This window comes from Orcinus orca, chromosome 4, assembly GCF_937001465.1.
Source record: "Orcinus orca chromosome 4, mOrcOrc1.1, whole genome shotgun sequence".
In the NCBI taxonomy this organism is placed as follows: domain Eukaryota; kingdom Metazoa; phylum Chordata; class Mammalia; order Artiodactyla; family Delphinidae; genus Orcinus; species Orcinus orca.
This window is the reverse complement of record NC_064562.1, coordinates 34526802-34539641: the sequence shown is the minus strand read 5'-3', so window position 1 is coordinate 34539641 and position 12840 is coordinate 34526802. Positions and strand designations below refer to the sequence as shown.

At 50.8% G+C, this 12840-nt stretch overlaps 1 protein-coding gene across 1 annotated transcript; it reads left to right on the top strand.

Annotated features, from left to right (window-relative positions):
* The first annotated feature begins 3790 nt into the window (after positions 1 to 3790).
* On the top strand, positions 3791 to 12235 carry SFRP2 (secreted frizzled related protein 2). Its single transcript, XM_004263644.3, has 3 exons — positions 3791 to 4663; positions 7022 to 7102; positions 11063 to 12235. The coding sequence occupies exons 1-3, from the start codon at positions 4165 to 4167 to the stop codon at positions 11365 to 11367; spliced, it is 885 nt and encodes a 294-aa protein (XP_004263692.1). The 5' UTR covers positions 3791 to 4164; the 3' UTR covers positions 11368 to 12235.
* Positions 12236 to 12840: the final 605 nt, after the last annotated feature.

Sequence of the window (12840 nt, the reverse complement as noted above, 5' to 3'; positions counted from 1 at the left end):
CCAACGTGTAAAAATATAAAAGATCTCAGAGCCTCAACAGAGTAAAGGAAGCCGATTTGCAACCCTAAAAGGGTTTGGGGAAACTATCTGTTTTGGGTAATGGCGCCCCCAGATGGCTGCCGCGAATCCCACGAAAGATGCTGGAGCTGGCTCGCTGCTCCGCCCCCGGGGAGCAGGGAAGGCCCGGGTCCCCAGTCCCACTAGGAGAAGGTGACGTCACCCACCCCGCCGGCCTGCGCGTGGACGAAAGCCAAACCACCGCGCTGTCCTGACAGGTCAGGGTGCATCCCCACAGCCGCCGGGGCAGGAACCTCACCCAGCCGAGGCACATGCAACACCACCAGCTGTGTCACACGCTGTGTGACCCAGTTCTAGTTCCTTAACCCGTCCATGCCTCAGTTTCTTCATGACTACTTATTTGCAAAATGATAATAATCACACCCACCTGCCGGGTGGTAGTGAGGATTTCCGGGAACAGGGGTAGCGCTCAGCCGGTCTGTTAGGGCTTCGGCGTGGGGCGTCCTTCTCCGTGCTTACCCAGGGCGCTCCAGGCCTGCCCTCTGTAACTGCATTCTTCCCCACTCACGAGTTGTTGTAAAGGCTTAAATCGCAAGAGGCCGTGCATTTTAACAGGGAGCGTCGAAGGCCAAGCTTTCCAATCTAGTGGGGGCTAAGAAGCTTGTTTCCAGTTCGAGGTTGCCCCTCCACCGGTGCTGGATTGTGAGAAATTAAGACGTCGGTTTATCACACGTGTCGTTCACCCCCTTCTTGCTTGCATTCCCTCTCGGAAATAAGAGTCTGAACGCCTTTACTCAACTCTTCTCGGGGGGGGGGCGAGGGGGGGTTGGAAGTCTCGGTTTCCCCGGTTTTCCGCCGAAGCAGAGCAGACGCAGGGGTCTGGAGGCCCCCTGGAGACTGCCCCCAGCCCCCAGGGCAGAATCTCTGGGCCGCAGAATGAGGGTCCTGCCTGCCCAGAAACTCTTCCAGCCGGCACAGGTTTAACCAAGCAGCCGAATTGTTCTGGCGAGATTGGCAGGAACTTTCTTTGTGCCTCAAGATTCTTTAGTGCCTTGACAACAGAAAACAAGCAGAGAAGCGGGGCCAAATCCAGAACACGGGGTTGCTGAGGTTCTCAGGCCTGCAGCATTCGGGTGGGGTGTAGTTCATCGTCGGGGGGTGGGGGGGAGCACGCCCAACCCCGTCACCTGGGGCCCATGGGCCACCCCTTTAAGCAGGTCGCCCGGCAGGGTACTTCGGCCCTCAGAGGAGTGGTTACCCCCACTACTTATCCTGGGTTTGGGCGAATAGTTTCCATTCCTAAAAAACGGCAAGTACTAAATAGACCCCGGAGGAGTGGGGGGTGTAGGGGTGAGAGGGGTAAGCATTTGACTCTCCATTTGTGGAAAACAAAAGCCTTTGGCGGATTTTGATAACTTGCATGGATCGGAGGAGACCTGTAGGCCCAAGGGCCGGCATGGAGGGCAGAAGAGTCCGGCTTACTGAAGGCGCCGCTGGGCTACACCACGTGCGCCCATCTCTCTGCGGTAGCACAGCGGCCCGGGCGGGGGAGACGCGCCAAGCATCTGTGTTCGAGCATTTGTCACACAGACAACGGTCCGCGCTCGCGTCCGGGCCTCGGTGAGAGGTTATTCTCCTCTTCGTCTGCAGTCTGCTCGTCTGGCTGGTGCGCCTGTCACACGCGCACGCGCTTGGCCAGGCGCTAACGAGCGGCGGAAGAGAAAGGAAGTGGGCCGCGACCCGAGGTGGGGGAGGAAGACGCAGCCTGTGCAGGGTGAGGTCTAGGCTGAGCTGCGCGGGTGCATGGAGGGGCCGCGACCCCGGAACCAGGCAGGCCAGAGCGCGAAACTAGGCGCGGCCGAGATGGAGCCCCTAGTGCGGCTCCCGACGCCTCCTGGCTGCCAGTGAGGAAGCGGGTTCTCGAAACAATGCGTCCGGCCGCGCGGGCCCCAAGGGCTCCTGGGCCCCCAGCCTCTCTTGGGCGCACGGCCGCGCACCGCCTCGAAGCAGCCCGACCGGCTTCGGGCTCCTTGTGCCCCGGGCTCCTTGACCCCCGAGGGGTTCTGAGAAGCGGAGGGGACCCAGGGGAAGGCGTTGGGGCTGGGGGTGGTGGAGGCGGGAGGGCCTTCATCCCAGCCCCGGGCCCAAGTCCTAGCATCTCTCAGAGCTCAGGCTCTGATTAGCTGCTTGGTTCGGTGTGCTTCCGTTTTATTTGAGGTTTATTTTCAAAGTAATTTGTACTGGGGAGCGGGGCTTTTAGGCATCTTAGTGCTTTAGTTAGACACGAAAAGACCCAGGACCCATTCGGCGGAAGAGCGGACTTTTGCTGCCGCCCCCGGCCCTTCTCCTGCAGAGCACCAGCGTCAAAGGAGACAAGACGCAAGCTGGGGTTTTAAGGACCCAAATTATGGGGTCAAAATCAAAAGATACTCTCCTTCCAGGTGGCGATTTTCCTGGTGGGTTCACGGCCAGGATGGGGTAAGAGAAAACACTAAGTGGGCTTTCGCCATCCCACGTTAACCCCCTCCTCTAAGCAGTGGGACCACAAAGCTAGCTGGGCGACTTGGGCCTGGGGTGCCGCCAAGGCCAAAGCATCTTCCGGAAGGAGGGAAATAGAGAAGCTGCGGACGGAGCCCACCGATGGCTCTAAGTGACCGGGAAGTGATAACAATGCGCCCACCTTCCATATGAAAGAACCTTGGAGTCTCGCTCTCCGGGCATTCTCTCTTTGGAGCTGCACCGCCAACCTGCGGGGAGGGGGGGGTGGCTGAGACGGAGGAGACGATCAGCCACAAGGGGAAACTCGGGGCGATTAGAAGAAAGGAGCCCCCCCACACACACACACACCTTCCTCCTGCTGACACCCTAGTGCCGGTTTACAGCTGTGAACTTATTTTGGAGTCCTCCGGGGCACGAGATTCCCAGCTCCGCGACCGCACAGGCCCTCTGCCTGTACGCCTCCGTACACCCGGTGCCTTTCCAAACCGTGCCCTGAGGGCACACACTCCTCAGCGCCCGCCGTCAGGGCGAGAGTGGGTTAGGGCGCGTGGTGCCTTCGAGCCTTGAGTCAACCCGTTCCTTTAGGCAGGGAGGGCAGGTCTCTTCTCCCAAACCGGGAAATGGTGGGCAGTCGTGTGTGATTCTGACGAAACTCTGTAGAGGCGCTTCCACAATGGCCAAATTTTCTACTTACCCCAGCAAAACACCCCCAAGGTTTTATTGATATTTCCTTTGTCATGTACAAGTTTTGCTCATACGACTCTACTTATATAAATTCTGATATTTGAAAGGGCAGGCGGGAGTCACTGTACGGGTTGGGCCAGGCTGGGAACCGTGGCTGGGGATCCGAGAGGAGAGCAACCGGGCCGAGACGGCCTCGGGCGGGCAGGTCCCGGGCGCGGGCCAGGGGCACAAAGAGCCTGCCGGCTGCTGGCTCGCTACTGCCTGGAACGCAGTTCCGCCCCGCAGACCCGGGGCTCGAGCAGAAACTTCGTGCTGGGGTGAAACAAACCCACGCCCGGGCCTCGCTGGGGCGGAGCGCGTTCCCTCAGGGACCTGACGACAAGGCCGCTGGTCACGTCCCCCTATCTCCCGCAGCCCGTGCTCCGCACGCCCACTGTTGGGGCAGAGCTGCCAGGCTGGTCTATTTGTTTGTTGTTTACAGCAGTCCTAGAGCGCGCGCTTGGCAGCATCCTGTGGGGCGGGGGGAACGGGGGTCGGTGGGGCGCAGCCAGAATTTCCTTCCAGGGAGCGCGTGAGGGGCATTCTCAACGGAAAACCAGACCCAGAGAATAGTGACCAAACCTTCTCGGATTACTCTCCACTGGCTCCTCCCTCGCTCCCCCCACCTCCAGATTTGCATAAAAAAGGCCAAGAAAACGCTGGCCGGGCCCCAGCAGTGGCTCACTCTGCTCGCCCGGGTCGGAGCCCCCTGGAGCTAAGCGCGGACTTGCTGCGCGGAGCCGAACGCACAGCACCTCGCCGCCACAGTCCGCGCGTCCGGCGTCCCGGCGTTCCCACCGCCCGCTTCCCAGGCCCCGAGCCGCGCCGAGCGCAACGAGCGGGCCGGAAAGAGCTCCCGGCCCCTGCCGTCTCGCGCTTCCCCGCCTTGGCTCCCTCCGCCCCACCGGGGGTAGCGCGCCCACGATGCCGCAGGGTCCCGGGTCGCTGCTGCTGCTCGTCCTCGCCTCGCACTGCTGCTTGGGCTTCGCGCGCGGGCTCTTCTTCGGCCAGCCTGACTTCTCCTACAAGCGCAGCAACTGTAAGCCCATCCCGGCCAACCTGCAGCTGTGCCACGGCATAGAGTACCAGAACATGCGGCTGCCCAACCTGCTGGGCCACGAGACCATGAAGGAGGTGCTGGAGCAGGCGGGCGCCTGGATCCCGCTGGTCATGAAGCAGTGCCACCCGGACACCAAGAAGTTCCTCTGCTCGCTCTTCGCCCCCGTCTGCCTCGATGACCTGGACGAAACCATCCAGCCGTGCCACTCGCTCTGCGTGCAGGTGAAGGACCGCTGCGCTCCGGTCATGTCCGCCTTCGGCTTCCCCTGGCCCGACATGCTTGAGTGCGACCGTTTCCCCCAGGACAACGACCTCTGCATCCCCCTCGCTAGCAGCGACCACCTCCTGCCGGCCACCGAGGAAGGTAAGCCCTCCTCCTTATTACACCCCCCCGACCAGCTCTGCTAAGACTTTCCGGGGGTGTTCTCGCGGCCCCCACCCCCCATCCCGATGCTTCCCCGCCGGGGGTGCCAGTCCCGGGCAGGGCAGACGCTCTCCTTGCCCTGGTGTGCCATCGTGACAAATCTGAGATACCCCCCCGCCCAAACACACACCCAAGTCTCTCATTCCCTTCCCGAGTTGTACCAGTTGCTCTTTCTTAGGGACAGTTTAAAAGGGGGGTGGGGGGAGAAAACGTAGAACTGGAAGAGATCTTTCCCGTGTAGATATATGTACAATTCTTTGTGAAGATGCTAGCACGGGGGCCGCAATTGAGAGTGTTGGAAGTGGTCCTGCTAGGAGGAGTTGGCGGTGAGCACCCTGGCCAGAGCACGCTGGCCTCAGCCTCACGCAGCACGTTCTTACCACTGGGCAGGATTCTAGGCACAGGGACATCCCCTACAGGCACGATCGCCAAAATGTGCAAACAGATAGTCTTTTAAGGCACTCTCTGTTCTTTGCCGATTTAGGCTTTGTAAATAAAAAGCAGGACTGGCTCATGCGTGTTGAAAATTGAGCATTGGTTGTTAACTGCCCAGAGGTCCAAGAAAGAGGGCACAAAGGGAATCTCCAGGAATCATTTTTCTATCACTAATCAGCTTTTATCTTAGGAGTGGTTTTAATTAACTGGAGAAAATCGTGCAAAAGAGAGTTTCCCAAGTTTTTTAGAAAATAGGGGGGAGTTCCTGTGCAGAAACCATCAAAGCAATGAAAACCTCATGGGCGCTTGATAGTCTTCCTGAAAGGAAAACATATACAATGTGTCTGAGCTGATTTAGGTTCCCCCGGGATGGAAAGGGGGCTTCCTAATCCCTTTCAGGGCTCCACCAGCATCTCCCTTTCCATCTCTAATTGTTTTCCTACAGCCATCATTAGTTAAAGAAAATGCAAAGTTGCTTAGCAATCTTTCCTGGCAGGCACCGTGAGTTTGCAATCATCTTATTGGTTAGATTTATAATTTATTGCAAATGTTTGGCATATTTCAAACATTTGTCCAACATATACCACAGACCAACCAACACAGGTTAGTAACATTTTATATACACTCCTAGAGCTCCTAATTGGAAAAGTTTCATTTTGTTTGAGACAGAGGAGTTAAGGGCAGTTTTATGTGTGTTGCTTTTGTTTTTGTTTTTCACAGTCCCACCAACATTATATATTACATTTCTCGAAAAAGTCATTTCTCCCTTCAAAATAAAAGTTGACGTGTTTCAAAATCTGCTCTGTGCTTTTTCCTATTTGATAAATAACTTCTAAAATGAGTCATATAGTTCTTTTTTCCCTGCGAAAATGCAATTTCATATTAATGAAATTTCACCTAAATTTTAAAGACAGCATTAGTACATTTATAAGTGGGAGAAAATGAATGTTTTCTTTTTTCCCTTTTCCCAAGGAATCAGACTCTTTTAGAGGAGCCTTTAGCAGGCTCTCTCATGATTGTGCTAGTGCGCCTTCCTGGGTTTGGTCAGATTTTCACTGGCTTCAGGAGAAGCTTTGGGTTTTTGTTTGTTTGGGTTTTGTTGTTGCTGTTGTTTTGTCTGTTTGTTTTCGAGAGTTTGAAACAGGCAAAGAGAGGCAAGAAGAATCTGCACCAGGGATGAAGATAACAGTGAAATAAATGCTGCTTAACTCAAGCACAAACTTGGCAGAAAGCACGAGGTGATACAGAACCATTTAGAGCAGGCTATAGTCATTAGCAAGGTGTGCTTCCAAGGGGGAAGAACCCAGATGTGAGCCTTACAGTGCTAGCCACCCCGCCCTGTCCAGACCTGAAAATATCTTGAAATGACTCCCCCGAGAGACAGGTCAGCTGAAGAGCCCAGCAGAGGCCAGGCTGCACCAGTGGCCTGCAGCTGAGAAAGACGATCTTCTGGCCGTAGTTTGTGGTTGCTAGTTTTCCAAAGTCCCTTAAGGGTCTTTTGGTGCTTTCTCCTCAGAGAGGCTTTGGGACTAACTTTTTCAGAGACCGAGTGTGTCCCAGGAGTGGGAGGAAGAGTGAAAAGCTGCAGCCTGTCTCAGTTACCCGTGGCTGCACCTGCACACTCCACTTGCTTGGGGAGTCGTCATACATGGAACACAGCATGTGGGCATTTTTGCCTGTCAAAAAGATGGGAGGCATGGGAGACTCTCTTAGGAATGAGTGGTCCCTCTTTCATAAATGAGGCAGAAGCTGGGGTCTTACAGGACAATTGCTACTCTTGCCTGAATAAACCCCTGTGAGTTGTTTAGAAATGCCACCTGCTGTTTCGTTTTAAGCAAACTTACTAACTTTTCACATTTCTAGCTCCAAAGGTATGCGAAGCCTGCAAAAATAAAAACGAAGATGACAACGACATAATGGAAACTCTTTGTAAAAATGATTTTGGTAAGTAATACACCACCAACAACAGAAGTTTTATTGCCCAGTACAACTTAAAGGTACAATTCCTTAAGATGTTACTAGATAAAGTTTGGGTAACATATCATCACAGCTCATCTTTCCTTGAGCTAATCATCTGTGTTATCCTAGTTTCCTCCCTATGTAACTATCTTGTATCGAGTTGTATCTTTTTAGGTGAGAGTCATTGCTCTGTTAAGCAATAATCAAATTATGAATTTCCGATGGCACGTTTTTCATTTCACTATGGCTTTTTCTTGCCAACAAGCATAATCTTGGACCATGTTCTCTTTTAGTCACTTAACATGTGTCTAAGCGGATGGGAACATGTAAATATTAGCCTCAGCAAAACAGATTCAAGGCATGGAGTTGGCCAAAAATTGAAATTTACTCCAGTGCCAAACAAATATTTTTACGTTATTCGTAACCCGTGATGCTCTGCTTCCCATGTTCCACCATCAGTGAGTATATCCAAGGTACTGGTTAATAAGATGTCGGGGAGAGTTTCCTTAAATTTAAAAAGAAGAAACAATAAAGCTAGGAGTTTACCTTGGCAAGATACATGCAAGGTGCCGTGATGACAAGGTTCTGGAGGACAGTAAATAATGTGCGAGGTATGTTACCCAAGTTCCACGGCGTGCGGGTCATTCCCCTTAAGAAAGAACTATAAGAGGAAGGAGGGTTGGAGACTGTCCACCCAGAGCTCCAGCAGCACCTCATCTGTGTCCTCAGCCCTCCAAGGGGAGCAGAGGAGCCAGCTAGACACAGATCAGTGCTGTGTTGGGGGAGGAGTTGGGGGTGGCCAGGAACTTTGCCGAGACACCTGAGACATTCGTGTTTTCCTCCCATTCCAAGAGCAGGCACTTTTGGGTGTGTTTGAGGGGTTGGTATTTAAAAGTATTTATTCAGGCAGAAGGTTGAATTTACTGGTAAACAGATGTGGTCCCTGTTCTAGCAAACAATAACAGACTGTAACAGATCTGTATGAACACTTCTACATACTCAACTAAGTCCTGGAGACAGAGAAATCACTCCAGCGCCCACTGTGGAGGACTGCCCTCCCACCCTCTCCTTACAGCTTGCCAGCCCAGAAATCTCAGACCTGGCCAGGTCCCTGAAACTGGAAACCACCCAATCGCTGCCCCTTACAACCCCAGGTCTCTTGCAGGAAGGGTCCTGGGCTTCACCTTAGCAGGTCCTGGGACAGCCGTAGCTATAGGAGAAGATTCAAACAGCTGAGGAAGGGGAAAGGAAGGAGGTAACTCTGAGTCCTAGCCAGTCCTTCCCCTCAGTGAGAGCCACAGATGGATGATAGGGTTTCAAATGTCTATATTCTAATACATACAACTCTCAAAGCAGGAGAGGGCCAGGCATGTTGGCAGCAGCAGCCCTAAAGCTGCAGAGCCTTGCCCAAAACACGATTCTTAGCTTCCATGCTACAGGATTGGATTAAGGACAGAATTTTTTAATATAATTTTAATAAAGTTTATATAAAAATGTATATAAAATATCATTTTCTTCTGACAAGTTATGGCCTTTGCACTAGATTTAGTACAGATCACTCTCCTGACTTCCATGAAAAAGTTCAGTGGAGCTCCATAAAAGTTGAAATTAGAGCACACGTGCACACACACATTACCTGCCTGCTTTGTGGCTTACCTTAAGGAAGACCTCCTTCCTAAGAATGCTGTATCAAGACCTGGGCCAAAGAAATGTGTGTGTGTGTGTGTGTGTGTGTGTGTGTGTGTTCAACGTTCTCTCTCCTTAGAGGAGAGAGCCTTTCCAAACAACATGGAAGTCATTACACTTAAGGTATCACACATGCAGATACCTCACAAGCTTTGTTTTCTATTTCTCCACATTCAGTTTGTCCCAAAGGGGATAATGAACCTAAATTGTAGGGGGTGCGTGTTATACTGGTTTATAGGTGGTTCTCCACATCGCCTCTGTACTCTGGGGGAGTAATGACAGGGTAGAAGGAACAAGGGTAGAAATCTGAATCATCCATGAAAGCGTGACACTCTCCCCACTGCACTTGGAGTACAGGGAGGATGGAGAAGACCTCCTTATTACAGTGGGAAAAGTACTGGTGAAGAAAGAATAGCCCAGAACTGCCTGCCTCTGTATGCAGCCTATTGTTGGAGCAGACAGTATCAACACCCCTGCCTCCTGCCATGTGTGGCATCCCCGTTCACATCTTGCAGGGCAAGAAAAGTTATTTGAGGGCTTTGATTCCCTCTATTTGGTCCCAGCTGAAAACCCAGGGAGGAAATGTCTGAAGTTTTCCCATGGTAAGCTCTTACAAAATTGGTTATTTCATAGCTAGAGAAAGATGAGTAATAAGTCTCCCCCCTTGTTAAAAGTGATGGTTCTTCTGACATTTGGAGCTCAAGAGTGTCTAATTTGACCAGGCAAAATCTCACACATGCTCTGTCTGTGCTTTGGATGAGGCTCCCAGGTAACATTACAATCACTTCTCCCACCATATACCTTCCCCACTCCCAGCCCTTAGGCAGAGGCCATAGGACCATGTGACATTGCCATGTGGCTTATCTCATGATAAACCCTGAGAACTCAGTACTAGAGCCCAGATGCATATCAGACAAACAATGGTTGGCCAAGTCCCAGTATCCTTGATTTACCTGCTTGAGCCTCAGCCATGTCCTGGTTGACTAGAAAAGCCATGCTTAGTCAAGTTCTCCTTCTGAGAGAGAAAGAAAGAGGAAGAAATTTCCAGAACAGTGATATACACACAAAAAACCTCTTCCTCTATTACTAATTTAAACCATGCATTAAGCTCCATCAGAGTCAGGAAGTCACACCTGCATGTCATCTCTATGGAACAATTGTTAATGTCACCAAGGGTCTGAAGACACATTACAGTGGGCATATTAATGCACCAACCAGGACAAGAAACTTGATACTCTGCCTAAGAGATCACAGTGGTGTTACAGGAGGAGGTTTGGGGACCAGAGTTCTGAGAATTAGACTCAGCCAGGGCACAGCCTAACTGGGTGACCTCATGTTACGTCACTAAACTTCTCTGGATTTCAGATTCTTTGTGTACCAAGAGGAGATTTTAACTGGATGATCCCTTCCAACCTTAAAATTCTATCCTTTCCCTGCCTCATGGGGTCTTGAAATTTAACTCCAGCATGTATGTTTGTAGGGTTGTCTTTCCCAAAGCATACTGTTCATGACTATAAAATGTGTCTTTTATCGTAAACCACTTACGTTTGGTCTTAGCATTCTAATGAGTCTACATATTCATCTTGGAAACAGTACATATATGATCTGTAAACGCCTTGGCCTTGGACGGGCAAATGATAGCATATGAGGATGAGGTCTTCAGAAAAACACTTTTACAGCTAAACATGTTGTGCTCTTAAAAAGCGTCTTGGCTGTTTTTTCTGAGTTACTTTACCAAATCAAATGCAGCTGTAAGATCAATTCTCCTTCCTTGTAGTTTGTTCTTTAGAAAACAATGATTTTGTGATATAATTTCCTTACAGGTTTGTCCAAAAACCTCTCCGACGTAATAAATTGAGTTTAACGTTTACGGCCACAGAAGGATCGTGTTTCACCTAAGAGTCAGGCATTTCTTTTCATGCTGAAGTTTCCAATAGGGAAAGTCATTTGTCAAGGAGAGCACACACCACAGGCAGCCTACGTACAAACACAAGAACACAAGGGCAAGGAAGAAAAGTCAATTGAGTCCCCGCAAAGAGAGTTTTTAAAGGATGGCTGGTTTGAAACAAAGTGCCTGACAAACCCTTTGAGGCTTTAGAAATGGAGCCACCTGCTGCCCTCAGCTCCCAACCCCCTACCCGCAGCCCCTGACAGTCCCATCGGCCCTGGGAAGCTCTTCTTCCCTCTCCCAAGCCGAGTCACAAATATGCAGTGGGATGTGTTCCCTCCTTATCACTCTGTCCTCTCTTGTCTTCGTAGCACTGAAAATAAAAGTGAAGGAGATCACCTACATCAACAGAGATACCAAAATCATCCTGGAGACCAAGAGCAAGACCATTTACAAGCTGAACGGTGTGTCCGAGAGGGACCTGAAGAAGTCGGTGCTGTGGCTCAAAGACAGCCTGCAGTGCACGTGCGAGGAGATGAATGACATCAATGCGCCCTACCTGGTCATGGGGCAGAAACTGGGCGGAGAGCTAGTCATCACCTCTGTGAAGCGGTGGCAGAAGGGGCAGAGAGAGTTCAAGCGCATCTCCCGCAGCATCCGCAAGCTGCAGTGCTAGTCCCGGGGCCATCCCCCGGGCTCTGCTGACCCTTTCCACTTCTGCTGTGGGACCTCAACACTCATTTCCCAAGCACAGTCCCTGCAGCTCCAGCCCCAGCCTGGAGCGGCTCTCCCCTGTCTTTTGCACGTTTGCACCCCTGGCATTTTCTGAGTTATAAGGCCCCAGGAGGCCTCAGGAACAAATAGTTGTTTCCACATAAAGGAAAAACCCACCCAAATCTTGTAGAAATCTTCCAACTAATAAAATCACGAAGATTTTTATGAAGTTTTAAAATAGCTCACTGAAAAGCTAGTTTTGAATACGTGCAACTGTGACTTGGGTTTTATTTTTTTTTGGTTGTTTGGTTTGGGTCAACCGAGTTTCACTTTCTGCTGAGGTTGCCATAATGTGCAAATAGCTTTACTTTCCTATGTGGCCCAAACTTTCACTTTTCTGTTGTGGGTCCAAAACCCAGTTGAGATAAAGCTGGCTGTTATCTCAACTTCTCTCTCAGCTCCAGCCTGACACTCAGCACCTAAGTCTTATAACGATTCACCTGTCATTTTACATCCCTGTTGGGAACTTACAACTCTAGCATGTATTGCATTTTGCATTTCCAGGTAGAGTACTTCCATTTATAAAAACCACATTAACCACCGTAGCATGAGTTCTTCAAATAAAGGGCAAGACAGACTGATGTTATGATTGACCCGAGTACTTTAAGCTTTTTTTACTTAATTTTGCAAATTAAACCATTGTAGCTTACCTGTAATATACATAGTAGTTGACCTGAAAAAGTTGTAAAAATACTGCTTTAACCAACACTGTAAATATTTCAGATAAACATTATATTCTTGTATATAAACTTTACCTCCTGCTTTACCAACTCCTGGTCTTGTGTCTTGTCTTCTTCGTGGGAGGAACTGGGAAGGGAGCTGAACAAGAGCTGTCACCTCCTTTGTCTTGAGGCCCAGCCTTCCCGCAGTTTGAAGTGCCCATTTCCTCTGTGACTCAGAAAGTGCATTTCCCCACACCTCCCATCACCCACTCCTGCCTCCCATCTCACTCAGGTTTTACCACTGCGGACCCTGCTGGGAGACGGGGATGGGCAGGCTATTGTCTGGTCTCAGCAGTCCCGCGGCAGATCGTGGGGACACTAGTCTTAGCCTACGGTTCACAAGCTTGACAGTTGTGCTTTTCATTTCTGCAGATTTTTATAATGAAAAAGAATCATCATTGCAAAAATGTTCATTCTTTCCCCACTTCAACTCAGCTAAACAGAGCCATGATTTGAAGAGTAGCCATTGGAAGGCAGAGGGTACGGAAGGGATGGTGAAAAAACAGCATGAAGGTGAGAAGGGCATCCATCCGCAAAGCTTCCATCCAAACGCTTCGTTGTTCTATTTTAGGAGCCTCCAGAGAAATTCTATTAAACACACGAGGAAACAGGCTCAGAGGGGTTAGGCGGCGTGGACCCACTGCCACAAGGTA

Bases quoted from the DNA above. Each gene is read 5' to 3' on its own strand.
- SFRP2 (XM_004263644.3), top strand. From the start codon at position 4,165: ATGCCGCAGGGTCCCGGGTCGCTGCTGCTGCTCGTCCTCGCCTCGCAC. The intron at 4,664-7,021 runs GTAAGCCCTCCT...TCACATTTCTAG, and splicing joins CCTGCCGGCCACCGAGGAAG to CTCCAAAGGTATGCGAAGCC. The intron at 7,103-11,062 runs GTAAGTAATACA...TTGTCTTCGTAG, and splicing joins TCTTTGTAAAAATGATTTTG to CACTGAAAATAAAAGTGAAG.